The sequence below is a fragment of the Glycine soja genome, chromosome 2 (assembly GCF_004193775.1).
Source record: "Glycine soja cultivar W05 chromosome 2, ASM419377v2, whole genome shotgun sequence".
Classification (NCBI taxonomy): Eukaryota; Viridiplantae; Streptophyta; class Magnoliopsida; order Fabales; family Fabaceae; genus Glycine; species Glycine soja.
Window position 1 is genome coordinate 50,023,814 of NC_041003.1, and position 27,191 is coordinate 50,051,004.

Consider the following 27,191-nt stretch of genomic DNA (forward strand, 5'->3'; position numbering starts at 1 on the left):
CACAAGTTCAACATCTTATTCAGCACAAATTTATGCTAATGGAGAGTCTAAATTGGCCTTCAAATACCATAAAAGCAACATTAACATCACAGAGAACACGTGAGCCTCGTCATCAAGGCCAATTTCATCATTGAATGTAATGCCATTTGGAATAGGAATTTCTAAGCAACTGGAAAAGGGAAAAGACAACAAAAATAATAAATTAAACTAGTTAAGGTTAAAATTTATAATAGTATATTGGAACATATGACCGTATGGGAGAAAAAGAAGCATGGGTGCAACAATCATGTTTAACTTATTATGAATTGGCTGCAAAATTTACTTCTCCAAACAATGTTCATGAAATGGTCAACAGCCTCCCCAATCCTTAGATGACAATGATCATTGTCACTTGTCAGAATAACAAAATTAACATCATTTAGAAAGAAAGAAAAAATCATAACACAAACCTGCTGCTATAACGAGATCTCCTACAGTCTCAGCCAGTATCTCACTGCCAACATTCAAAATTGTGTCTTATATATCATTTTAAGATGACAGAATCTGTGACTATTATTTTTTACCATGTATTTGGTTTTGATAGGGCCCTTGGGCCCAATTCTGATAATGATCATGAATTGGATCGAATGCTAGACTTAACCCCAAAGAAGTCCATCATATAGAGGGTTTACCCCAGAAGAAAGAAAGTGGGTCCAGGAGAGAAGCAGTGGTAGGGCCCAATTCTGATAATGAGCAAGAATTGGATCAGGGTTTTTGCTTCCAGCACCATTTTTGGCTTCCCAATTGAACAATCCCGAAGGTAAAAGAAAAACATTCCAAAAAGGTACAGGAAACACTTTTTGGGGTGTAGGAAACAACAGCCTTGGATCATTGCTTATCTCTTTTACCAAAAAAAAAAAAACATCCGTGTCAGCAATAGAATAAGGAGTTTTTTTGTTGTCGTGTGTGTGAGAGAGAAAAATAATATTTGTTAAAACTTAATTTGAATTAAAAATATTTAAATAAAATATATCATGAAGTTCAAGAAATTGTATTTTAAGATTTTAATAGATTGAGTTGACCTAATATTATTCCATACACTATAATCTTTTGGTCAGACAAGTTAAATTTTAAAAAACAATTCTATCAAAATTTCAAGTCAAATAAAAATTAAGCTAAACTCATTTTAACGTCTCCTTTTGACAACCCGTTCTCCACCCTACGTATGACAATCCGAATCTCAAGTTATTGCGTGTTGGAATCGGGAAGAAAAAAGTCACAATGTCGTTTTGGCTTTAGCTTACTTTAACCATGTTTTCTTTACTCTTATAATAGATGGTTTTCTCTTACAAGTAAAGGCTTTATATATGCAAGAGTGATGGTATACATATAAATATTCAAAACCCTTTTTGTCCCACGAATCTTTTGTGAATTATGTCAATACTTTTTTCTTATTCTATATAAACATTTAAGAACTTTCGTCCAAGCCTTTAACAGTTTTAATATTATATATATAAATGAAGTTAACGTGTCAAATGTATAAATTTTTCTTTCAAATTCACAACTTTTTTTTTAATGAAATGGTGTTATCAATTACTCACATATTCAATGTTCAACATCTCCTCAAACATAATTGCCTTTTTAGGATACATGTGGTGAACAAAAAGAATTAATAAAATTTATTCCATATATTAATTTAATCAAAGATAAATTGATTCATGTAATTTATACTTTAAAAGAAAAATAAGTTAGTTATGTTTTTTACATTTAAAGTTAATTCAATTATCTATTGCATGTAAATAAGGACACAATTGTTTAATTTAAAATATAAATACTTTTTTTTAATATATCAGTAATCATCTAGAACTAAATTGAATATTATATTTTATTTTGCAAGTATTAAGTTACATGGTGGAATAAAAGGCTGTTTCCACAACGGTCAATTCATATTGTCTTAATTGTTACGTGGTTGTAAAAAAGATTCATGTTCAGTTAGTATCTTGTGAAGGCGATCGAATACTAGAAAGGTCAGAAACATGGGTTAGGTGTCTCGTGGATCTTCGAATGAAGTTTATTTCACATGCTTGCTTGTGTCTATAAATATGTTATGCCTTTGAAAAATATGCTCAAATGCTTATTCATACCCGTTTTTATTTTCATTATAACTCTTGTGCCCCCTGTGATTTTTTAGAAACAAATCGATCAAGCTTGAAAGATAGGAAGAATTTAAGAAATGGGTGAGGAGGAAATAGATGATTCTCCCTTGATTCAAGGTTTTCCTTCCGGCGACGTGCCATTTAGGAGAACTGGTAAGTGGTAACTGCTGCTACTACTACTTTTATCTTTTTTTTTTTTAAATACATATATCTCAAATGTATACACAAGGACGACACAACTTTTTAAAAGCTGATTTTAATGTTCAGGACCCCATTAGTTAGTTAATTTTCAAACAATCATTTATAATATAAAAGCTTTAATTTATTTCTCCCATCAAATTACTTTTGTGCATGTAAAGGAATTACTTTTCTTTTTCCTCCTTAGAAGTTCTGCCACCACTCTTCTCTGGAAACACATGGTATTGAATTTGAATAGCAGTACGTCTGGGTTAGATACAAACAGTAGTCAGGTATTTTGTTGGACCGATTGGTGTGTGAATGGTAGTTGGTATAGCACCTGTCTTTTCTAATGAGTGCGGTAGTGTTTGTTGAGAAATTTAAGTATTTATAAGTTTTAAATAACTTAATTAATCACATATATTAACTAATAAGAGCTCAAAAATTATAACTAATTAAAAATATTCAATAAAACTGATAAAAAATATTCTTAAAAAACTTCCCAAACCTTGAAGGAGTTTATCTCAATAGTCTTATGTTACATTTTTTCACTCATAAGGGGTAAAAGTTAAAGATGAATATAGTGATTGAAATTTTAATTAATAGAATTTTATCTGTTTATATATCATGCTTACCATTCAAATATATATTGAAAAGAAAGAAAGGTAAAGTTCTAACTATTATTTGACATGGATTAGGTAATGTAGAGAGGGCAGTAGCACATATAATAACTGGTGTGATAGGGGCAGGGGTGCTGTCTCTAGCATGGTCTGTGGCACAGTTAGGGTGGATTGCTGGTCCTTTTATCATCATAGTCTTTGCAGGAACAACCTTTCTTTCAGCAAACCTTCTTTCTGACTGCTACAGATTCCCTCATCCTCTCTATGGCAACATTAGGTGCCCCTCCTACATTGATGCTGTCAAGGTTTACCTAGGTTAGTGATATATGTCATGCTTGGTTAATTTATTGCATATTTCCATTTATTTATCAATAAGAAATATTATGATATGATGGATTAGGAGACTCAAGGCAAAAGGTGTGTGGAGTGCTGGTGCATGCGAGCTTATATGGTGCCACCACGGCCTATGTCATTACATCTGCCACCAGCATCAGGTAACCCCAACATGCATGGCTTTTTTCTTTTTCTTTTTTTTCTGTTCTACTTTTATATCTAATATCTAATGGTGAGTTAAGGATGAGTCATGGAATATACATTTTGGGTCAATTCTTATACTATTTCTTTTTCGAAAATCTTCGGACATGGCTCTAACTGTACGTTTGCTTTCGTTAAGTTTCCGTTAACTGGGCCTTAATTCTAATAACTAATAAGTAATCGGTTATTGCTTCATACATTCTCTTTTTGCCTTACATTCTGGAATATATTCTCTTTTTGGCTTCTGGAAGACCAAAGTAGAATGAGTAATTGAGGAAAAAATTAAACAAGATAAAAATCGAAGATCAGAAGCATCTTTTAGTTGTTTATGTATTTTGTTTTTTAAAACACATTTATAAAGAATAATTATAGTTTTGGTCTATCGAATTTCAATTATGTAAATTCAATCTAACAAGTATCGTATGTTGTTTTGAAAGGGATAGTGAATCTGGAACTTAAAGATTAAAATTACACAATTACGATAACTAAGAGATTAAAAGTGCTATTAAGTATTTTAAAAACAATTTTTAAAATTTAATAGATTTTAAATGAAAAATTAATGGTTGAATAATGTAAAATTGTTTTAAAAAAACTTTTTAACTGTGAACTTGTTTTGCAAAACATTTTTAAAATAAAAAAGTGAAAACATACATGTGCCCTTGATATGACATCCTTTGCATTTTCCTACCAGATGACACTTCTACTTCTAAATCAACAAATTATCAGAACCAAATTGCAACTTTTGAAACTAGGGGCTTGAACAGACGTTATTTCTTAAAAAGAGAGTATATACGTTATTTTAATTTGAACAGACTTTATTCCTATTGAGCTAAAAGACACAGATCCAACCTGCTACATAGGCCAGAGTTTAAGAGAAATTCTGGTTCAACGAGGTAGACATTTTGGCATAAAATACGTATATACTTCCCTTTATTTGATGACTAATAATAGGTGGTCCATCTGAGTCTGAGAGGCAACCGCAGAATATCTTTACCTAGAGATTTCCAAGTATTTAACCTAACCAGTTATTTTAACAGAAATTCATATATACTTTCCTTCATCACCATACTAATTTTGAATGCAATTAGATAGTATAATCCTATATGATTAAAATCATGGGTAATGTTATTTGGACAGCATTTTGAACACACAAAAACCCCCCAATTCCTTGCACCGTTACGCTTATCTTTTTATCTACCACATCAAATCTACATGCAAATCGATGATTCTTAGTTTGTGTTACTAAAGGGTTTTCCCTGTCAACTTGTTTATAATGGTATCAGTTAAGTGGAATCCTAAGTAAGTAAGTAGTGTTAATTATAGTACTGTTTCTTTTCTTAGAATCTATTCTCTAGTTTAAAATAATCAAGTTAATAAATGGGAAGTTCACAAAGTCCCATAAAATTAGCGCAATCCTTGCTTACGATAAGGATGCGCCAAATGATATTCCAATCAATTAAAGTAGCAAAAGACTTTACTCAACTGAATAAAGATGATGCTTTTAGGCAAATAACTCTACACATTTTTCAACGGAATCACAAATTTTCTCTAAGTTCCTTGAGCTTGAAGTGAAAGAAGCTAAACGGTAGTGGGCCTTAGCCCTTAGCCCTTAGCTGTGATAAGGAAGGGTTGAACTATGTTTCCATTATACGTGCAGTTTACGCAACCGATTCTAGCTAGTCCTACATATTCTTCAATGAAATCCAATATTTTCTATACCCTCCTTGGAGTAACGGACTATTGGTATTACAATGAAGTCTTGAAAATAGGAGCATAAAACGCTCTGGTCTTCCACGTTTGGCGTCATTTCAACTTCAAGGACAACACCAATATAATTTCAAATATTCATTCACTTTGTTTGTTGAAGACTGTCCTTGGAAAATAATTCTATATTAGTATTATGTCGATGCACAAATGATAGAGTCCTTCTCGTACTCTCTCTTTTTGAGGGGGATGGGTGGGGGAGAGGAATTATTAGGTGGATGAAAACTATTATCATTTCATTAATTAATTATGACATGTAGGTAATAAAATATTACTATTAATTATTTTTTCATAAATTGAAAATTTCGAATACATGTCACTTAAAAATTAGACGAGACTATAAACACATGATGATTTTACACTACCTAATAATATGTAATGGGGTAGGTATGAAGTATTGTGATGTATATAAAGTTTGCACTCAAACTACGAGAAAGAGATGATGTTGGAGTATTTGGTGTGTTGACTAAGGTGCGCAATACTGGACATGATATTAAACATAATATGTAAGTTTTCTAAATTATCTATTTTATACATTTTCAAATATTCTGAATCTTCCTACATTAGCCCCACTATTTCACTCACGTACCTCTGGTCCACTGATGTTGAGCATAGAGACAATATATTCCACAAAAATATCAGAAAGTTATGATGACGAGTGCATATCTTTTATTAAAAAGCTACCACAGCCATACACCATACAGCTTCTTAGCTTCCTCTTCGCATCATGTTCTGGAATCTGGCCTGTATTTTTTATATTGAAATCTAGTATATTAAAGTTTTCCTGATTTTATGCTGTGTTTTGTCGCTAGTAATCTCTGCTTTAGTACACACCTTAGTTATCAAGGACTTGGCTTCCAAAAGTACCTATGTTAACTTTGGTTTGGCACAGACACACATGTTTATCAGCATAGTTTAGATTTATTCACACTATTTCCTGCAACTTCTTCTATGCTGCTAGTAAATTAGTTAACTTTAGGAGAGCTGTCCTAGACATCAAAGAAGAGTCCTTTATCAATTTTGAAAAATTCATATAAAATGATATCTCCCTTTCTAATTTCATAAGCATGTTACATGCAGACCAAAATTGTGTAGTTACCAAACAAACATAATTTTGAATTCAAGTAGGTGCCATATATAGTTCCTTTGGTCGTAGTTAGCTGTAGGGGGATGTAATTACAGCGAGCTCCATGAACAACAATTGAGTTGGATGCCTGGATAAAAATGGCTGTTCAAAATTCTCTCCAAATAACTAGAAGTGGTACTGGAGGTTATGATGATGATGGACGTGCCAAGAGGACTGGTAAAAATCTCTAGGACCATACCATATCCATTCCATACTCATACACTTGAATTTGAGTCCTGAATTTTAGTCCTTCCACCAATTATACCAGGAACTTTATGGAGTGCTGTGGCTCATATCATCACAGCCATTATTGGTGCTGGTGTTCTGTCTCTAGCTTGGAGTACTTCCCAATTGGGATGGATTGCAGGACCAGTTTGCTTGCTTTTTTGTGCAATTGTCACCTATGTTTCTTCATTCCTCCTTTCCGATTGTTACAGAACTCTGGATCCTGTAACTGGGAAAAGAAACTACTCTTACATGGATGCTGTTAGAGTCTATCTTGGTAGTTCCTTGTCCTTGTACAATCACTCTAGTCTCAAATTCAGGATATGGTTCTAGTGAACTGCTACCATATTTATGCCAACTAATTATGTTTACTGTTAGTTTAGGCAATAAAAGGACATGGTTGGCTGGTTCACTTCAATATTTGAGCTTGTATGGGGTTAGTACTGCTTATGTAATTACCACAGCAACCTGTTTGAGGTACTATTCCCATGTAAAATGAGAAGATTATTATTTATATGCAATTATGAATTTGTGTTGTAGTTTGTTACTTGTATCATCTGTTGCTTTTTTATCTCATGTAATATTACAGGTACTAGTCTACCTTAATGACATTTATGTTCATTTTCTAACGATGCTTGGTCTTTCTACAAAATGCAGAGCAATACTGAAATCAAATTGTTATCACAAGGAAGGGCATCAGGCTCCTTGTAAATATGGGGATGCAGTATATATGATGCTGTTTGGACTAGTTCAGGTCATAATGTCATTCATACCAGATCTCCACAACATGGCATGGGTTTCAATTGTTGCGGCCATAATGTCCTTTACATACTCATCTATTGGACTTGGACTTGGCATCACAACAGTAATAGGTAAGGTTCATTTTCACAATTAGAATTTAAGGTTTTGTTTACTTGTCCATTCAAGCCTTCTGATCATTGAAGCAACAGGATGAAGGGGAAAAAAAACAAGTACTATTATAAATCCCAAATGTAGCTGCTAAAAACATATTAAATGCCAAAATATATGGAATGTGGAATTTATGTATGAAGAAACAAACTATATTATGATATTTTATTAGAATCAAAGAGTGGAAAGAGAACAATGGATCATGACACTTTTGGTTGCTTTTGCAGAAAATGGAAGAATTATGGGTAGTTTAACAGGAGTACCGGCTTCAAATATTGCTGACAAGTTATGGTTAGTCTTCCAAGGAATTGGTGATATTGCCTTTGCCTATCCATACACAGTCATCCTCCTTGAGATACAGGTACCTTTCGTATTCCAATTGGGTGGGAGAGGAACGAGTAAAGGAGAATTTAATTTAAATGAACTCACAAGTAAACTGTAAAGATATTTAATATTGTGTTTCAATCACAAATTGTCATTTATGATAAGTTTGTTTATTTTATAATAACTATTTTAAAACTCATATCTAACATGATTTTTTACCAGTTGACAGTGTGTAGAAATTAAACTCTAAAAGAAGCACAATTTACAGCTGAAGCAAAGTATTGATTTTTTTTTTAATTTTTTTTACTGAAGGACACTCTAGAGTCTCCTCCACCAGAAAACAAGACCATGAAAAAGGCCTCCATGATTGCTATCCTCATTACAACATTCTTCTACCTCTGCTGTGGATGCTTTGGATATGCGGCTTTTGGAAATCAAACACCAGGAAACCTCTTGACAGGGTTTGGATTTTACGAGCCTTACTGGCTCATTGACTTTGCCAATGCTTGCATTGTTCTTCACTTGGTAGGAGGATATCAGGTACTAGTGATACCAATCAAAGTTCACATTTTATACATAAGACCGTAACTTCATATTAATCAATTGAACTACTACTTTCTTTTCTTAATGTATAATTAATGGAAATGATGCTATTCATACTGAAAGCACAATTTCAACAGGTAATTAAGTTGCCGTGAGGAAGAAATTAAAACAACTAATACAAGAGAAGTTCTAAATCAATACATTAATAGGAAAGATTTAGCTGGAAATAGTCTCCCTTTTTCTCGTTTGTTAAAGGAACCAAACCATCATTGGAGATGCAACTTAAGTCTTAAAACCACTTCCTCCCATTAATAGCTAGCTTCCTAACTTAGCTTATGAATTCTTCCAATGATATTTATGAGAAAAATAAAATAATAAATAAGCTATATGAATTCTTGTTCATATGTAACAATATCTGAATTCTTTTAATGTTACCAGACAAATCATAGTTGTGATTCTTGTTTATGATTTTTTTATCAGATTTACAGTCAGCCGATATATGGTGCTGTTGACAGATGGTGTTCAAAAAGATACCCCAACAGTGGATTTGTGAATAATTTCTACCAATTGAAACTGCCTCGGTTGCCAGCTTTTCAGCTAAACATGTTCAGGATATGTTTTAGAACAGCTTATGTGGTTTCCACGACTGGACTTGCGATCCTATTTCCTTACTTCAATCAAGTTATAGGAGTGTTAGGAGCCTTAGGCTTTTGGCCATTGGCTATATATTTCCCGGTAGAGATGTACTTTGTGCAGAGGAAAGTTGAAGCTTGGTCTAGAAAATGGATTGTCCTCAGGACCTTCAGCTTTATTTGCTTTCTGGTGTCATTACTGGGTCTCATTGGATCACTTGAAGGAATCATAAGCGAGAAACTAAGCTAATGAAGGGTGCTTCATTTGTTTGAGTTTAATGTCTTGTTGCTCATATCTTCCATGTAATTCAGTTTCATGCTAATTCTATTACTATTGAGAGTTAATAAAGGGGATACCAATTATGTGGGGATGTGTCAAAATGAAGGTGGTGTTGAGCATGGTATAGTTCTGTTTGGTGAAGAACTCCCTTTAAAGGTGTAATGCTACATAAACAACTCTCTATGCACATAAACTTGTATTGATACTGGATTATTAGATTTAGCTAAAAAATTGTGCAAGGTCACATTAAACTTTGTTTTAGATTGACATAATATAAAGTCATGCCAAATAACTAGTGTCCTAATGTATTACGGTTAACAATTATTTTTTTATTAAAAAACATGTTGAACGGCATTGGAAATCGCTATAGAAATGCATTAATAGGGGTATACATAAAGATGAATGTCAAAATGTGAGATACAAATGCATAGTTTAGGAATGAAAGGCCCTTGTTATCTTAATCATTCATATATTACTTTACAATTAAGACTAACACGAGTGCCCACGCGAGCGTACTATAACCAAAAAGAAAAAAGAAAGAAAGAGCAAATGGAAGCTTTTCCAAAATACAAGAAAAATACAACCCTCGGCAATAGAGTTCTAAAACAATCTACATTCTTCACGAATTATTAGACGGTATAAAATCAATTGGCCGTCTTTACCAAATACTTTATAACCAAAACAAAAGTTGTCATGTAGTAACATTAGAATTCAATAAGCAATACTGAAGCTGAGCATGACTATGATCTTACCAGGAAGCCAAGAGTTACAAAAGCACAAAATCAAATGATAAAATAAATTGTTCAAGCCACAAGGCAATCAAATATCGAGCTAGTAGAGATAGTAAATTGGCAACTTGAGTGAAAATATCTTCCCTGTCACCATAGTTAGTTTAAGGAAAAACTCAAAGATAGAGCATAGCTAGAAACATCAGTATATGGGCAAGTTTATTGCTGCTGCGATCCTGATGTTGATGTTCCAGATTCAGCTGGGGCATGTGCAGCCTGTCCAGAGCCTGTCTGTGAAGACCCTGGCTGCATAGAATGCTGATAAGGATGATTTACAGCTGGTGGCTGGGATGGAGCCACCGCAGCATTGTATGGAGGTGGGTGCTGTTGATAAGGGGGAACTGGTGGCATATAACCATACAGAGGATAATACTGATGATGGTATTGGCCAGCTAGAGGAGGCATCATTGGATGGGCATAATGTTGCATTTGCTGCTTCCCCAAACTGGGTTTGTTCTCCCCTGACACAGAAGGCCCACCAGGAGAATCATCTTCAGATGCAACAAGAGCACCCATTCTTTGAGGATCCATTGACGGGTAGTAGCTTCTTTCCTGCTGAAGAGGTGGTGGATTGTTATAATAAAGCATTCCTTGTGTTTGGTCCTGGTTCTGCTGCTGTGATATCACTGCCCGAGGCAACAATCCACTATGAGCCACAGAAGCCTGCTGCTTTGCTTGATCAGAGCCATCTGACTCCGGTTTTGATGTCTGAGGCCTGCCCCACATCAGCTTTAGCCTTAGGCCCTTAATAACCAGTTTGTTGGAGAGTTCTTCTGCTGCCTTTTCTGCACCTTCTCTGGTTGTATATGTTACAAAAGCACAAGCCCGCTGGAGAACCATTTTGATTGATTCAATTTCTCCATGCGCATAGAAGTGATCCCGCAAATCCTGCTCAGTGACCCTAGCATCAAGTCCACCAACATAGAGAGTTTTAATGCTCTCATCTTCAGGAGCCTCCAGAGTGTTCATCTCCACTGCCTTGCCAAGTAGCTTCAGGGCCACTGGATCATTCACCCTGAATGTTTTAAAGCATGAACCGCAAACTAGTGAAGTCAAAAGCATAAAGCCAAATTAAAAACACCACCAACTACTGCAACTACAAATATCATCAGTATCTATCAGTAGTCACAAGGATGTTTGAGTTGCTGCCCAGAGCAAATGACAATACATAAGAAAAACTAAATTGGAATAAATAGAGCAATTGAAAGAGAGATCAAGTAAGAAAAGCCAAAAGCAAATAAGGAAGTCAATTTTCACCATACATACCCATAATAACGATCTTTAATATTTTGTTGTGACAATTCTCCAGTTTCTGGCATCTCGTGTCTATAAGGGCACTCAGCTCCTCTGGTACATTCACCCCTTATGTAGAAACTGCAAATATGCGCTCGGTTTCTTTTGTAATATGGTGTTGTTCTTTGAAGCTTCATGATAGTATCATTTGGGCGTACTTTACCATAAGAGGATTCATAATCTATACCAGCTCTAGCCTGCACCATGCTTTTATTCTTGGTAAAAAGATTACAATCAAGTAATGACCAAATAGAACTGAGTCAAAACAGTGCAGATTTACAACAAAAAAATGATAAAGAAAATTGAAATTTTATTAGTTGTTGTCAAATGAGAAAGTGAAAATCAGAGTTTCATGGTAGAGGAATTCAGCATGTAACAAAAAAATAACTCCCAAAAAGTTAAAAAAAAAAAAAAAAAAAAAAACATGTAAGCCACACAAAAAAAGTCACTCAACTACATACAGATTGACCTTAAACCCATAACTACTTTTTCTGATCATTAATTAGGTTCAACAATCATCAACTACAAATATGACTTAGCACAAGGAAAACATACCCTGCGGTCATGCTCTTCAGCAAAATACTCCCTATTAACATCACTCTTTGGAATGGCATCATTGGAATCAATACTGAGAGCTGTGTCTCGAACTTGAACCGGTAGTCCATATTCAAGATCCAGAAGGCACACTTGACAGACATTTTTCAATTTACTACATGTCTGACAGATCTCAGTTTTCTTATATCTTGCATCTCGACCAGGTCTCCATCTAAAAACAGTGAATGGCCGTGTACAAATCTTGCACTCCTTGTCATACTCTGCTCTTGTCTGCACCGAAAGATAAGCATAACAAAAAGCAATTGAACAAACAATTGGATTCCCACAATCTTATCTTTAATGATAGATGCTGAAATCTGAAAATTATTAACTAAGCACATTCATGGACCCCCACAACACCATAGTTTTTCATAGTGCACCAGTAACTAAGCTATACCATTTTAAATTTCAACATTAACTACTCTGTGATCGACAAACTTAATGTTCCATACTTCAAATATGAAAAAATGGAAATAATTAAGCTCTTTCATTTGAAAATCACTAGAAGAATTAAGCTAAGATGCTCCAGGAATCCAAGTTCACACATTTTTTGAAAACAAAACCATTGGCCTGCCTGAATAACATAAAAGGTTTTAAGCTTAGAAGTTGCATCCAGAAATTTCTCATTCTCAGGATAAAAATACTTCAAAGCGCAAACTAAAACTATTGAACAAATTAACTCTTCAATTCTTAGTAGCTGGTCACGTGACTAGGTTCCACACATCAAAATCTGACTCAGTTCAGTTGTTCCTTCAACCCCAAACAATTATTATTATTATTAATTCAATCTCGCAAAAACAAAAGAGAAAAATAAAAATAAAAAACCTAAAAATCGAATAGGATTCGAAACAGACCATTCGAACATAGGGGCTGTCGCCGAGGCAGGATTCGCAGATGATGGGGAAGTCGGAGCGTTCCCAACCGTCGGCTTCGTGATCTCTGAGCAACCTATGCGCCATGCTTAGGATTTCAACAGCAACAAGCCCTTGCTCGTTGCACCAAAATGGAAGCTGAAGAAGAAACAAGAGATTATGGTTCTGTATTTAGCATGAAACAACAAAAGGACCCCAACGTCTTACATTACATTACATGTAAATCGACCACCACTAACAGTCGAACGGAGGTCGGTGGTGGTTTGCGGTGACCGGTGGAAGACAGTCAGAGGATGCAAAGAAAAGCTAGGTTAACTTTTTTAATAGAGTTTAAAAAATAAAGTAGCCTATTACAAATGGGTGTTGCTAGTTAGGATAAAAGAGGACCCGTAGAACAAAAGACTTCAAACACTAAGTAGGTGAGTGAGGAGAGGAGTCTAAACCACTGAATGTATAATGTCTGGAAAGAGTTTAAGGGAATGCAAAAGCATCATTTTGGGGTCCTTTTCCATTTTGGGTCAAAGGTAGGGGTACAATTCAACGGGAAAGTTGACATGTGACATTAAGTTGTTGTGCCAAAAACTTTGCGCAACGGGTTGCTACAGCTGTAGTGGCGCAATCACTTTTGGACAGACTATGTCAGCATGTAGTGTTGATTGTTTTCGGCAGCGGGTGTTGCTACAGCTGCATTAGCGCAACCACTCTTTATTTTATTTTTTCTAGATCATCACACTCGGTTTTATTTAATGGACGTTGCTATATAGTATTTTTATCCTTAGAAGATAAAGTATTCTTACTAAGACGTGAGCCCAGTTTGTTAAAAAAAATTATTTAAGTGTTATAAATATTATAATGTGTCTCTCAAATGTCAATTATTATTATATTGTAAAATTGTTCACACGGTTTGTGGGATCAAAAAGAGAATCACCACTTATCCCGCCTGCATAACTTCTCTTGCACTTTGGAAATTGGAATCTCTGTTTTTCTTTTATGCGTCCCACAAGTATCTTTTGTAGAATGAAATCTAGATTGGAAATTGGAAATTACTAATTGATTAAATTAATGGATATTCATTCCACATTAACAATATGAGTGTTGCTATTTAGCACGAACAACCTCTACACGAATAGCACAAAAGTATCATTCAATGGTTGGAATTTTTTTTAAAACAAATATTAATTGAATAATTAAGAAAATAGTGACAAAAAAATTTCTGATCTAGTTATAGAATTATTAGCGGAGATAATTTTTTTATTATCTAATGTAATTATATATATATATATATATATATATATATATATATATAATTCAAACTTAATATCACTATTTAATTTGAAATAATCTATATGGTGAAACTTTTTATTCTTTATAATATTGGTCAGGTCACTTAAATTCTAACTTTCACAAAATTTTCATACTTTTGTTTAATTATAAAACTATCATTTTAATTCTTAATTTTGTAAAATGACAATTGATAATATTTTTAAAAGAAATCAAGCGATAAACTATTTTACAAAATCAATACTAATTAGCTGATACTTATAAAAATTTAATAAAGATGTATTGTTAGTGTAAAAAAAACTAATTTCAATTAATAAAAAATATTATAAATATAAACTTTTAAAATAACTAATTTTAAAGTAAATAAATGTATTATATATAATGATTTGCACGTAGTTAGATGATATTAGTATACATATTATTCATTTCACTTAAAATCAAGAAAATTTCAACAAGTAATTAATGTGTTGAAATTACAATATAATTATCTGATAGTATTTAAGTTTTATCTTTGATGTAAGTAATTTTTTACCACATCTTGTTTATTTTTAGGTTGAATTCTAAATTATGAGATGTCTTAATTTCCTTTGATGTAACCGAGTGTAAAGATCTGGAAAAAATAAAATCAAGAGTGGTTGCGCCACTACAACTGTAACAATACACACTACAGAAAGCAGTCAAACACTATACACGTTGGCATAACCTGTCCAAAAGTGGTTGTACCACTGTAACTGTAGCAACTCATTGCACAAAGCTTTTGGCACAATAGCTCAATGTCACATGTCAGCTCCCCGTTGAATTGCATCCCTACCTTTGGCGCAATGCAAATAAAAACAAACCCCCTCGATAAATAGTTTGAAAACAGTCCCCTTTTGATAAATAATTTAGAAAAGGACCCCAAACTGGTGCTTTTGCCTTAAGGGAACCTAGTACTCATACTTAGTGTAGGAAGGGAGCTACGACTCCCTATTGATAGTTGATAGAGGAAACTGTCAGTGTCACTTACAAATAGTAGTTGATAGGATGTAACAATATATATTTAAAACAATAAGAGGTAAAAATAACCTTATATTCAAATAATAAGAGATAAAAAATAAGTTGTCGATCCAGAGCTCAACTGCTACTAAGGGATGTGTTCCTCCACTCAAGACTGACATGAATGTTTGATGACGTAACATGATACAGTGTATTTTGTGTACACTAAACAATACAAGAGATGTATTGAATAATTAACTTTAACGAAATTTGTTTCACAGTAAAATTTTACATTTTTAGAAATTATAATCTCAAGAATACTATACTTGGGAATGAATGTTATTCCCATGAAAATTTTAGTAATTTTAGAAAAAAAAAATTAAAATTTATTTAATTACAAAATTAAAAAAGTAAAAGAGAAAGAAAAAGATAAAAGAATGTAGTAGGAATAGGTAATTATTATAGACAATAACTTTCATTTTCATATGAAAATATCAAATACTTTTTCTCTCTTCACTAGAATAAAAAATATTTACAATGTGAGAGTATAACTTTCTTAGGAATAAAATATATCTAAAAATATGATAAAAATAGACAATAAATTTTCCTTTCATATGAAAATATCAAATACTCTTTCTCTCTTCATTAGAATAAAAAAATATTTACAAGAGTATAATTTTCTTAGGAATAAAATATATCTAAAAATATGATAAATATATTATCATAACCTCTTAAGAAATATGGGAACATTGATTTTCTTCCTCATATTTATGGGAATAAAAAAAGATGATGTGAAACAATCTTTATCTTAAATGTTGAATGTTTGTTTGATATTTATGATGATTAATGACTAATGAAACTTTGCTATCTAAGAATGAGGATTGTTGGACTCTAATTCATGATGATTGGATTTGGAAACTTTAGCCATGATAGGTTGAATATGCTCAACTCTTTGGCACAAAACAAGGTTGAAATAATTCTTCTTTATATGTTGAAAATAACACAATAACAAGTTTTGATAATAGGATATATATTTTTTATATGAATTATGTTATTAGTCGGTTATGATGTTGAATTGATTCACTTTATGTATAGGTTATAAAGTTAGATATTTTTTCATATAATAGTCAATTCTCGTCTCTTTCACATCACTAAATTATTACAACTAGATAGCTTCATGATTGCCCCTTTGTGCAAGTATACATTTTTTAATTATTTTATAATTTAGCATTATAATTCTGTCAATTTGTTTGCTAACCTTATTTAATTGTGTCCTCTTATTGGCTTAATTAAAGGATGAAGCTTCCCTAACTCCTATTGAACCACAAAGGCATGGATACTACCGTGACAAAGCTTGAATCACACACAACATTTCAATTCTTTATTTCAAATTAGAAGAGAAGACTATGCTGTAGATCATTTTTTCATTTATATTCACTTCTTCATAATATACAGATTGATTATTATGAGACTTATTTTGAACTATAATGATTAATGTAATGGTATTGATTTCTATATGTATGGATACTGGTTTTGGTCTTGTTATTCCATTTGGTTTGTTTTTTTCAATAGCAAAGTTAATCTGTCAAAATACACAATGAAAATGTGTTTTTAATGAGCCTATTGCGTGATGAAAATGCATTTATGTTGTGACAAGGGGTGCATCCTAGATGTATAACGAAAACAATTTTCTATTATGCAATACACGACGAAAACGTGCTTTCATGGTGTTAGGAAGGAGGATCTTCTAATGGAAAATTATTTATGTTGTACATTAAGGACACACGGAAACACGTCTTCAATGTGCCTATTGCACAATGGAAACTTGTTTCCATAGGGGTACTTTTGAGGGGGGAAAAATAACAAACATAATATGAAATTTAAAAAAAGAAGCAAAAAATGGAGGTGGGAATAACAAAGCCCTTGGGTTAATGTACGATAAGTCCAATTGAGTTTTTTTTTTCTTTAAGGTTTATGCATTGTTTGAGAATAAGGATAAAGACAAGCAAACTTGACTTAAGTAAGTCTGATCTTGGTCCTGAATTAAAAATATAAAGTTTGGTCTGATCTATTTATTTGTTATAGGTTTTTCTTTAGGTTTGACTTGACTTATTTAAAAGTCTGACTTCACCTACAAGTCTATTAAAAAATCTATTTTACAATAAATATTATATATGAAGAAGATCTAATGACTAACTTTAAAAATTCTTATAGTATTTTTTAAAATTTAATAAAGAAAGACACATATTTTCATTTTAATTTTTGCATAAAAAAATTAAAATTAATTAGAGCACTCTACAAATTAAAATTCACTAATCACAACAACCCAAATAAAAATTACAATCAAAATATTCTAATTAGACTGAGCGGTTTAGATTTTATCTTATTTTTTTAAAAAAAGATTGATCTGTGAGTTCTAAGTTTATATATATATATTAAATAGGCTAGTCTAACATATCTAACAAACTTTTTTTTAAAGTTTAAGTCTGACATTTTTTATTTAAGTAGGTTTTTTAAAAAGTTTAAACATGATGTTTATGATAAATAAGTTAGGATAGGTAAGACCTTAAACATACCAGTCGAAGGCTCGTGATAAGCGGCCTGATCCATTTCCATTCTTATTTGAGAGTAGTAGACATGCAGCAGTGTAGTTGCGGTTCCAGGAGCTGACTCCGTCACTGCATTTGTGAGTTTTGCCTTCTTTTGACTTTTGCCTGCTTCCATTTCAAATAGCATCTTCTGTTCTTTTTTAATTTTAATAAATAATCAGACTATATGTTATTCCTTATCAAATGGCTAACCATTCTTATTTATTCTCGTTCACTCTTTGCATTGTGTTGTTTGGCATTAAATTTCTCTATCTCTTTACTGCGTTGTTGTTTTATGGTGTCATGCTCTGTTCTCAGTATTCCTCAAGTAGAGTTTCAGTTTCAGACTGCAGCATTCTGTTATGCTGTTTTTTCATTTTCCTTTCCATTTCTTTGCTAACCATTCTCTTTCGATGAATCATATTTTTAGTTTTAAGTAAACTCCTTTTCAACTCAAAAGCATCTCAGTTCTTGTCCAATTTCTATCACTATTGTATCATTTCAACTTTTTAAGATCAACGGAGAAACTTATCTGTTGAACTTGGTTATTATTGTTTTCGTAGAAAATTGTCCTCTTCTTGACTTTTGACTTTTACTCCCTTTCTCCTTTAACTGTAAGCAAAGATATCTAATCTCATGTCACTGCCCTCTTGGAAAATTTAGAGGTATTAACTTCAAAATAAATTCATCAGATGCACTTAATATTTTACCACTTCTATTTCCTACAAGATTTAATTTTGAATTCAGTAATGTAATAAGATTATATCATGTATTTTAACCACTAAAGTTGGTGATTATTTTAGCCTTCTATCTTCAAAAGCCCTAGTTTTAGTGACAGTGGTTGATGCCTTATTGGTTTGTCATCCAAACTGTACCTATTCAATTTTACTATAGGGAAGCTAGAACCTAGTTAGTGCCTGGTTATGATGGTTAGAGTCACTTGATTGAGTGCTAACATAAGAATGCCTTGGTTTGGTCGCAAGGAAGGATGCAAGATGCAACCCCCTTCAGGAGTTCTTTGAGGCAGACAGGAGCCCTGATGATGACAAACCTGTTGTCTATGTTATGCACTATGCACCTCTTTTGTTCATTTGGATTTGGGATGAATTTTTTCACTGATTTTCATTATGTTCAGACTTGTCTAGTACAAAATTTCTGATTTTCTTCATTGACCTTTGAAAGTTGTGCCACTTTTTTGCTATGGTTGTGACCTGTTGAGGGATTCTTACTAGGTTTTGTTTAAGAGCAGGACTCAAGTCTCAACAAAAATCTAATCAACCATTTATTGTTCCCAGCACTCTGGTTATTTCAAAAAGGTGCATCTCATTTTCAGTCACCCCTTATATTTTCATATACCGAGCAAGTGTAGACTATAGAGTGGTTTAGGTTTACATAGCAAACTTTTTTGCCATCCTGATTTATATTTCTCACTTTCAGATGTACCAAGCAAACGGATGCAATCACGTTAGAAGTTATGCAACATGAAAAATAAAGTGTGTTTGGTGTACAACATGGGATACATGGGTATTCACTGATATCTAAGACCCCCGAGTTCTGTAAAAAACTTGGAAGCTACTACTATCAAACAAAGTGACCAGTATTCTAGGAAGTTTGTAGAGACGTTTAAGGAACATGGTTAAAGGTTCCGATGTTTTGGGGTTTGTTGTTCATTGAGATTGAATTATGGCGTTAAGGAATATCATGAAAATATAAAACTATTAATAAAAAAGGAGATAAATAGAGAAATTTGCAGAGAGAGAGAGAGTCACTTTATCTGATTTTTTTATAAAATTTTTTATTAATGATTGTTTCTCTGGTGGAAATAGTTTATTCTGTCATCTTGTTTTTTTCTTCTTCTTAAAAGTGACATCAAAATTATTGTTTTAATCTTTTAGTCTCGTTCTATTTTATGGTTGCGTTTCTCACACGGAAATATCGGATAATTGATTTTATTTTTTAGCATTAAAATGTTATTTATGAATCATATACTAATTAATATGCATTAAACATATACTAATAATGTACCCAAAAAAATATGGAAACGAAAGTTAATATATTGTTTTGGTGTTATTCTATTTTATTTACCAAACATTATTTTAATATTTTAATTAAAAAAATAATTTAAACACGTACTTCAAATATCCTAAATTGATAGTACTATTTGCGGGCTACTTTAAACATCCACTGCATTAGATTCAACTCCTAGTATGGAGGCGGTTTCTACTAACTGTCCTGGGTAGATTTGGAAATTGGAACATGTTTTTCGTTTTTTGCGAAACAACACAATCTTCTATAAAAGCAATGGAAGCAAAAAGAAAAGGCAATAATTGAGCTAAGAAGAAGAAGAAAAAAAAGGAGTTTATTTTATTTGGCTGACTAGTAGTAGCAGCCTTGCCCGTATTATACGCTTCTGTGGGCTTTTGACACTTTTGGCCATCTTACCTGTAATAACAGTAGAAAATTCCTGTATCTCTCTGTGCCTTTTATTTAAAGTCTCAGGAATTGAAGTGGCAAAAGATGGAGAATGAATGAGGCACATAGCATCGGATCTGATATTGGTCTGAAGATGGGTGTGGCTGCTGAGTCTGAGTCAAATGACAACATCCCGCTGTTACTCACCCAATCTGCTTACCCTCTCAAAAGGACAGGTTTGTGTTGTGTTAAATGTTTTGTTTTGTGCAAAAGTCATCTATCTATCTCATCATACTATAAAAACTAACATAAGATGTTGGTCTGTGTTGTGAATGTGATGTGCTGAATTGAATAAAAGGGACGGTGTGGACAGCAGTGGCACACATAGTGACAGGGGTGATAGGATCCGGAGTGCTGTCTCTGCCATGGAGCACTGCACAGCTTGGGTGGCTTGCAGGCCCCTTCTCCATCCTTCTCATTGCTTCCACCACTCTCTTCTCTTCTTTTCTTCTATGCAACACTTATCGCCATCCCCATCCCGAATACGGTCCCAACAGAAGTGCCTCCTACCTTGATGTTGTTCATTTGCATTTAGGTACCTACAATTCCCTTTCTTCTCTTCCTTCTACATCAAGTGTCTCCAGATCTCGATCACCGATCCAGAATACTCCTTACTATCATGTGTACCAACACCATTTGGAACATTTAATATCTTTCTATAGTAAAATAAGATCCTCTTATGCTGGTTACAGGAATAAGTAATGGACGGCTCAGTGGCCTTCTTGTCAGTATTAGTTTGTATGGTTTTGCAATTGCCTTCGTCATTACAACAGCTATCAGCTTAAGGTGTGTTGATTGATCACCACTTATCATACTGCTTCCTCTCCTGTTATGTCATTTCCTTTAATTTCCCTCCGTTTATCTGTGCAAAACCAGATTTTTTCACCATATGATTGCCAATATTAAATTTGAGCTGCTATTTTTATTTGTGGCTGCAGAACAATCCAAAATTCATTTTGTTACCACAACAAAGGGCCTGAAGCAGTATGTGAGTCTGTAGATGCATATTATATGCTACTTTTTGGGGCTATCCAAATTGTTCTCTCACAGATACCCAACTTCCATAACATCAAATGGCTGTCGGTTGTTGCTGCAATTATGTCCTTTACTTATTCTTTCATAGGAATGGGGCTTTCCATTGCTCAAATCATAGGTATGCGTATGGGGAGTCTTTGGTTAGGCTCACAATGACTGGCTTGTTCATGGGCTAGTTATTTAGTTTTGATTAGATAAATGTATATAATTTTATGACAAAAATTTGCTCAGAAAAAGGACATGCTGAGGGTAGCATTGGAGGAATCAGTACCTCTAATGGAGCTGAAAAGTTATGGCTGGTTTCTCAAGCACTTGGTGACATATCATTCTCATATCCATTCTCGACAATTCTTATGGAAATACAGGTACATACCTTGCAAATTCAGATAACCAGAATATAACTTTACCACAGTTCTGGGGGGAAAGTCTAACAATTATAAAGACTGATACAATCTACTGCGTTCCTTGAAGGATACTTTGAAATCGCCTCCACCAGAAAACCAAACCATGAAGAAGGCCTCAGTAATAGCGGTCAGTGTCACAACATTCTTGTACCTCAGTTGTGGAGGTGCTGGATATGCTGCCTTTGGTGATAATACACCAGGAAACCTTTTAACAGGTTTCGTATCCTCCAAGTCTTATTGGCTAGTGAACTTTGCTAACGCTTGTATAGTGGTTCACCTAGTTGGTTCATATCAGGTGCATATAAATATAGAGATACCATGTCAATAATTCTTATTATGGTGCTCCCATTTTATATCTCCTATATTCTCCATCACCTGTCTTATGGTAGTGTGTTATGAAATCAACATATATATATATATATATATAGTCTACTTGTATCTACTATTATAGATTATAGAATGCATATTCATTTAAGTGGCATCTACCTGTTGGTGCAGGTGTATAGCCAGCCATTTTTTGGCACTGTGGAGAATTGGTTCCGTTTTAGATTCCCAGATAGTGAATTTGTGAATCACACATATATCTTGAAACTCCCGTTGCTTCCTGCCTTTGAACTTAATTTTCTCAGCCTGTCTTTCCGAACTGCTTATGTTGCATCCACAACTGTGATCGCAATGATATTTCCCTACTTCAATCAGATTTTGGGGGTTCTGGGTAGCATCATTTTTTGGCCGTTGACCATATATTTTCCAGTGGAAATATACTTGAGTCAGTCCAGTACTGTATCATGGACGACTAAGTGGGTACTGCTTCGGACTTTCAGCTTTTTTGGCTTTTTGTTTGGATTGTTCACTCTCATTGGATGTATTAAAGGAATAGTAACTGAAAAAATAAGCTGAGAAGCTTTGAGACCTCTCCAAGGAATTAGACTCAGATAGCCTTCTTTTTTTTCTCCACTTTTCTCCTTTCAAGACCCACAAATAATGAGGATCATCTGCAATGTCTTTTCCACATATTCACTCAATTACTAACTTGGAACCATTACATAAAGATCGGACATCTATCTCAGTAAATTAGACATAAAACACGTATTTGAGATCCGAACTGTCCGATCTTTATTCAATGGTTACAAATGCACTAACTGTGTGAGGGCAAGGAATAGGAGACTGCACCGAATCCAGTTGGACAATAAACATGCAGATTCTCTCATATTTTCAATAGGAATAGTGATTCTGTATTTGTTCACCTGCTGAAGGTATCCACTGCTGAAATGAATGAGCTCAACACTCCTACTTCCTCGGTTCTTCCACTGTTATACAAACAAATTGAAAGTGGACATTATTATTTTCCGTGGGAAAATTTTCAGTTCTATTTGATTATTGTTTGAAGTCTTATCGATACTATTTAGATTAAGCCAACTTTGGTATAAATATAAGTTCCTCACAAGTGACCTCTCAATGTTGTTGACCTTTTACTTCAGTAACTTTGCTGCAACCCGATCTTCGCTTTGGATAGGATTCCCTATTGTAAAAAAATACAGTATTTAATGTAGTAAATCTATTTACATCCATGTCTCTGCATTTCCATTCAGGGCATAACAAAATTGGAGAATTTAAAGAAACATGAAGCATTCGTGTTTTGATTACCCAACTGTTACTGCAAGTTTTGTAACGATATAAGATCAAACACTCAAACTTCAGTTGAACTAATGACCTGATGGCACACAAAAGAAAGGTAAAATGTCGAAGAGGATGTGAATACAATCATGCAGCAAATTTCTCATATGATGTCTCATATTAAGCATTAATAACCGGTGAGTAACATAAAATAAAGCCGCCAGAGGAAAGTGAGTCAGTAGTTTGTTTCATCAAGTCTTCTAATCCGTTGGCTTGACTTTGCTAACTACTATCTCTGTACAAAAACAGAAAAAATGAAAAAGAGGATATAATGAAGGACTGGTAGACTTCAACAACACAAGTATGATGGCCCAATCAATCATTCTTCTCCCCATATCATGAACAGCTGAAACCCAGCCAAGAATGATTTGCCGCTTGACATGCATGCAAATTGCCAATGTTTACAGATAGATAGCCAAGGTACTCAACCTACTAGTTCACTCAATTATATATACCAACCTCAGCATCAACACATGCAATGGTTTACTGAATAGCAAGACGCCTCTGTGAGGTGTGCTCTGACAAGATGCTTCCCCGTTGTTGACCTGAACAGTCCCCTTCCTCCACTCTTTCACCCGAGTGCAAACAAAAAGTAGATGATGACTGCAAAACATTTGCATAGTTGCGTTCTTCAAATCTCTCATGCACTTGAGATCCTCTTGCATCTTGTTGCACACTAGGAGAATTCCAGGTCTCAGCAGAGTCAGAGGGTAGTGATCCAAAACCAGATGAACTAATTGACCGTGACAATGGGACCTGGCCAGTACCCATATCCTTTTCCTTGTTCATGTGGTTTGAAGCCTCAACTTCAGTTTTCTTTGCAAAACGCCCTCCATTACCTCGTGCTCTTCTTATAGCATGCTGATGCCGGGATTCATGAAGATATGGCTGTGAAGAAATAGAAGTTAGTATAGTATGCCAAAGGATCGCAGATTTGCATGTACAAAATATCAAGCACACAGTAATATACTAGAGCCAACCTGTCTCATTAAAAACAAATTTTGATTTTTGGCACATGTTTTGTAAACTTAAATGAAGATAACATCTCATCCTTCTTACTTTATTGAGTCTTTCAAGATCCATAGCATTGTGCATTTAGGTAAAGCAGCACTCTTCTAAAATCTTCAACTGATTTTAAATGTTCAAAGGTTCAGAGGTTACTAGATTTCCAATTATCTTACTTTGGTTGTATCCTTTGTAGATATAAACACAGTTAAAATTCCTTCATGTCAAACTAAAGTTTTAGCTCTGCAGAAAGGAAATTGGTTGTAGAACAATGTAAAATAAAATAAGGGAACAAACATCCCAAACCTGAAATGTGTTGATATATCACTTTCCAAAATGGATAAGGCAATTAACTTCAGAACTATAGAGTAACAATCATGCCTACAGAAGTATAAGCTCTAGTGCACATTTGTACCTTTCTGACTTTTATTAATTTCTTTTCAAGCTCTGCTTTAGCACGAGCCTGTCTTCGTCTCAGAATTCCTTGGTATTGTTTGGCATTCACATAAACAGGCTCTTGAGCCATCTCAAGGGGCAAAGCCATTCTGGCATGGGGCATTCCTATAAAAGGAGTGTATCCCTAATAATAATGAAAATGCAATATGGTTATATCATTGCAGTGAGATCCCAATGTCATCATTGTTTGAAACAGGAAAATAAACCAAATAGCATGAAATTTTTTTATCATGTAATAAGAATCTATCCTTCAGAGTTATGCTCAAACTACGTTTCTAACCAGACTCATTTATGGGAAATGCAAAACAGTGAGTTTGACAAACTACATGCATAAATTTTTTATGTATGAACACTGGTTAGTCTCACATACCAACATGCCCCTATAATAAAGATTTGAAGCACCTGCCTGTTGTAAAAGAATTTGAAGCATACTAGGATCCAATACAAAAGCATGCAAGATTCGACTATAATTTTTCCAATAATTGAATTTTCATCATTGACATGCAAAAATTTATTCTATTAAACATAGTCATAAAGCTATGATCTTTGCACCTTCTCTTCATGCTAAAAACTAACAAAAGGGCAAAGCCTTACAATTGAGTGGCCAACAAGTTCCACTTGTGGAGCCTGTGTAAGGCAATCATCACGTACCAAAGGTGCAGATGATGAAGAATGTTGCATCGCTTGGTGGTCCTGTCCATAATTTCCTGCCAAGAAAAGAATACTGTATTTCAGTATCCTCGCAACCTTGTAACACTTGGACTAAAATAAAAAATCACATCAATGTAATAATTTGGGGCATTATATATAAGCAAATTTTTTCTTTCCTTATTTTAATGCTTATATTTTTCTTTACAATATATATAAAGCACCTGATTGATTAGGAGCAGTGGGTTGTGATTCTTTAGTGGCATCATCATCCTCTTCACTGGATTCCGAATCACCATTAGGGCGTTCAAGTGAAGATGAATTAGATGCATTCACTCCTAACATTGCTTGGGGGACAGGATTGTACTGAATACCTCGCCACCAGGGTTCAGAATAAGCATTGTTAGGTGTAAAGGAATGTGGATCAGACCTCAGTTGATTTGCAGTTTCAGATTTAGATTGCATATCTTATCTTCAGATCCCTAGTTCCCTACAAAAGAATATTGGATTACAAATTTTATTCCTTATGCTAAAACAAAGGCAAGATAAATAAAAGTTGATAGCAACAGTGGTTATTCCCCTTTACAATAAGAGACCCTCCAATGGAATTAAAAGAATGGGTAAATAAGGTATTTCTGAAACAAAATCCCGTGAAGTGAAAACTATACCCATAATTGTCTCAGAAACATTGATATCCAAACCTTCTAGAGGTACAAATTGATCGATATGATATCAAGCACAACTCACAGAAAGTTACAATAGTACTAGTTCATAGCTTCATTAATGAATGAAAGGCTCTTAAAATGCAGCATGCTGATTGATAGTAGACATGCAAGTTAAAGAAAATTGATAAACCCACATTCAAAATTATTAAAATTCATCGTGAAAAGATAATACTTGTTAAGCAAACAGAGGCTTAAAACAAAAATAGTTTCCATTTTGCTATTACTTGATCTTCAGCAGGAGCCGCAACTGTTTAAAGAAAAAGAAAAAATATTTCAACTCTTGGACAGTGCCCAGAAACCAAATGCCCCTAGAAGAACAAAATCATAATCAGCAACATTTATTTCTGCCATATATTTAGTCACACAACCAAACAGCACCAGGTGATATTCCAACATGCAACCATAGCTATTGTTCACAGAAGCAGATACACACTAGCTAGTGAGCTACACTTAATAGAATATCACCAAAATTGGGAGTTTATCTTATCCTAGTACATGCACCAAAATCCCAATTCTCCCACATTTGCAACCAGAAAAACATTCCCACATCACAAGCCACAAGAGAAAAAAAAAATTGGTTTGGGTGATACCTTGCCAGAATTCACACATGCAGACACAGAATCATTCCACCCAGGTCACATAAAGACTTCCCTAATCAAGCAAATACTAACCTTAATCCACAAAAGCCCCCCAAAGAGAATGAATCACAATTAGACCAAATTTCCCAGTTGGTTAATTAAGGAAATTAAGGGGGTGGAAGGCAAATCAAAGAACTTTGCTTTCTCTAGAACTAGAATTTGGGGTATTGAATGTTTGATATCTCACTTCAGTTGTGATACAACAAGAGGATGAGGATAAAGGAACTCATGACAAATTGACGATAATAACAGTGAAAGTGAAAATAAAATATATAAAAATAAAAAATCTTAACAACACTAGCAAATGTAGTCCAGTGTTGCCTTGCCTGTTTAAATTGGAAGTGACATCTAGTGATGACGTCAGCATCACGTTTCACGGAGGGGACACGTGGAGACAAGTGGGAGGGAAAATGGTATCTGAGAGGGGGTGGGTGAGGATATCAGAGGCCCTGAATGTCTGGGCCACGTGAC

The 27,191-nt window shown here is 34.0% G+C and overlaps 4 protein-coding genes across 13 annotated transcripts; 2 read left to right on the plus strand and 2 right to left on the minus strand.

Annotated features, from left to right (window-relative positions):
- The first annotated feature begins 1,990 nt into the window (after positions 1–1,990).
- On the plus strand, positions 1,991–9,538 carry LOC114403381 (probable amino acid permease 7). 3 transcript variants are annotated; one of them, XM_028366330.1, is made up of 8 exons: positions 1,991–2,006; positions 2,171–2,288; positions 3,011–3,247; positions 3,333–3,426; positions 7,239–7,453; positions 7,718–7,851; positions 8,127–8,354; positions 8,838–9,538. In XM_028366330.1, exons 2-8 carry the CDS (start codon positions 2,213–2,215, stop codon positions 9,237–9,239), a joined length of 1,386 nt encoding a protein of 461 aa, XP_028222131.1. In that variant the 5' UTR covers positions 1,991–2,006; positions 2,171–2,212; the 3' UTR covers positions 9,240–9,538. The 3 variants fall into 3 exon arrangements, with proteins under 3 accessions (XP_028222131.1, XP_028222123.1, XP_028222114.1); XM_028366322.1 differs by lacking the exon at positions 1,991–2,006 and having other exon boundaries at positions 2,116–2,288; XM_028366313.1 differs by lacking the exons at positions 1,991–2,006; positions 2,171–2,288; positions 3,011–3,247; positions 3,333–3,426 and adding exons at positions 5,872–6,533; positions 6,625–6,858; positions 6,965–7,058.
- Positions 9,539–9,862: 324 nt separating this feature from the next.
- On the minus strand, positions 9,863–13,284 carry LOC114403357 (zinc finger CCCH domain-containing protein 4-like). Of its 4 annotated transcripts, none has more exons than XM_028366301.1 (5): positions 13,029–13,284; positions 12,799–12,954; positions 11,906–12,175; positions 11,324–11,547; positions 9,863–11,072 (listed from the first exon to the last, which is right to left on the minus strand). In XM_028366301.1, exons 2-5 carry the CDS (start codon positions 12,901–12,903, stop codon positions 10,217–10,219), a joined length of 1,455 nt encoding a protein of 484 aa, XP_028222102.1. In that variant the 5' UTR covers positions 12,904–12,954; positions 13,029–13,284; the 3' UTR covers positions 9,863–10,216. The 4 variants fall into 4 exon arrangements, with proteins under 4 accessions (XP_028222102.1, XP_028222093.1, XP_028222078.1 ...); XM_028366292.1 differs by having other exon boundaries at positions 13,034–13,283; XM_028366277.1 differs by having other exon boundaries at positions 13,024–13,283.
- Positions 13,285–19,919: 6,635 nt separating this feature from the next.
- LOC114403396 (probable amino acid permease 7) lies at positions 19,920–23,136 on the plus strand. The gene is made up of 7 exons (XM_028366342.1): positions 19,920–20,308; positions 20,431–20,667; positions 20,825–20,918; positions 21,071–21,285; positions 21,399–21,532; positions 21,639–21,866; positions 22,070–23,136. The coding sequence occupies exons 1-7, from the start codon at positions 20,185–20,187 to the stop codon at positions 22,469–22,471; spliced, it is 1,434 nt and encodes a 477-aa protein (XP_028222143.1). The 5' UTR covers positions 19,920–20,184; the 3' UTR covers positions 22,472–23,136.
- A 166-nt stretch (positions 23,137–23,302) lies between these two features.
- LOC114403406 (nuclear transcription factor Y subunit A-9-like) lies at positions 23,303–27,019 on the minus strand. 5 transcript variants are annotated; one of them, XM_028366380.1, is made up of 6 exons: positions 26,754–27,019; positions 26,307–26,390; positions 25,582–25,847; positions 25,304–25,416; positions 24,669–24,833; positions 23,304–24,136 (listed from the first exon to the last, which is right to left on the minus strand). In XM_028366380.1, the coding sequence occupies exons 3-6, from the start codon at positions 25,820–25,822 to the stop codon at positions 23,732–23,734; spliced, it is 924 nt and encodes a 307-aa protein (XP_028222181.1). In that variant the 5' UTR covers positions 25,823–25,847; positions 26,307–26,390; positions 26,754–27,019; the 3' UTR covers positions 23,304–23,731. The 5 variants fall into 5 exon arrangements, with proteins under 5 accessions (XP_028222189.1, XP_028222181.1, XP_028222164.1 ...); XM_028366363.1 differs by having other exon boundaries at positions 26,673–27,019; XM_028366388.1 differs by lacking the exon at positions 26,307–26,390 and having other exon boundaries at positions 23,303–24,136; positions 25,361–25,416; positions 26,673–27,019.
- Positions 27,020–27,191: the final 172 nt, after the last annotated feature.

What these genes read in the sequence shown, in the direction of transcription:
- LOC114403381 (XM_028366330.1), top strand. Translation starts at nt 2,213, where the DNA reads ATGGGTGAGGAGGAAATAGATGATTCTCCCTTGATTCAAGGTTTTCCT. An exon ending in CGTGCCATTTAGGAGAACTG is followed by an intron (nt 2,289 to 3,010) that starts GTAAGTGGTAAC and finishes GACATGGATTAG; the next exon opens with GTAATGTAGAGAGGGCAGTA. An exon ending in ACTTGGTAGGAGGATATCAG is followed by an intron (nt 8,355 to 8,837) that starts GTACTAGTGATA and finishes TTTTTTTATCAG; the next exon opens with ATTTACAGTCAGCCGATATA.
- LOC114403406 (XM_028366372.1), bottom strand. Translation starts at nt 25,822, where the DNA reads ATGCAATCTAAATCTGAAACTGCAAATCAACTGAGGTCTGATCCACAT. An exon ending in AACTTGTTGGCCACTCAATT is followed by an intron (nt 24,834 to 25,303) that starts GTAAGGCTTTGC and finishes CATTATTATTAG; the next exon opens with GGATACACTCCTTTTATAGG. An exon ending in AATTAATAAAAGTCAGAAAG is followed by an intron (nt 24,137 to 24,668) that starts GTACAAATGTGC and finishes ATTTCTTCACAG; the next exon opens with CCATATCTTCATGAATCCCG.
- LOC114403396 (XM_028366342.1), top strand. Translation starts at nt 20,185, where the DNA reads ATGAATGAGGCACATAGCATCGGATCTGATATTGGTCTGAAGATGGGT. An exon ending in TTACCCTCTCAAAAGGACAG is followed by an intron (nt 20,309 to 20,430) that starts GTTTGTGTTGTG and finishes ATTGAATAAAAG; the next exon opens with GGACGGTGTGGACAGCAGTG. An exon ending in ACCTAGTTGGTTCATATCAG is followed by an intron (nt 21,867 to 22,069) that starts GTGCATATAAAT and finishes CTGTTGGTGCAG; the next exon opens with GTGTATAGCCAGCCATTTTT.
- LOC114403357 (XM_028366301.1), bottom strand. Translation starts at nt 12,903, where the DNA reads ATGGCGCATAGGTTGCTCAGAGATCACGAAGCCGACGGTTGGGAACGC. An exon ending in ACAGCCCCTATGTTCGAATG is followed by an intron (nt 12,176 to 12,798) that starts GTCTGTTTCGAA and finishes CTTTCGGTGCAG; the next exon opens with ACAAGAGCAGAGTATGACAA. An exon ending in ATTAAAGATCGTTATTATGG is followed by an intron (nt 11,073 to 11,323) that starts GTATGTATGGTG and finishes TAAAACATTCAG; the next exon opens with GGTGAATGATCCAGTGGCCC.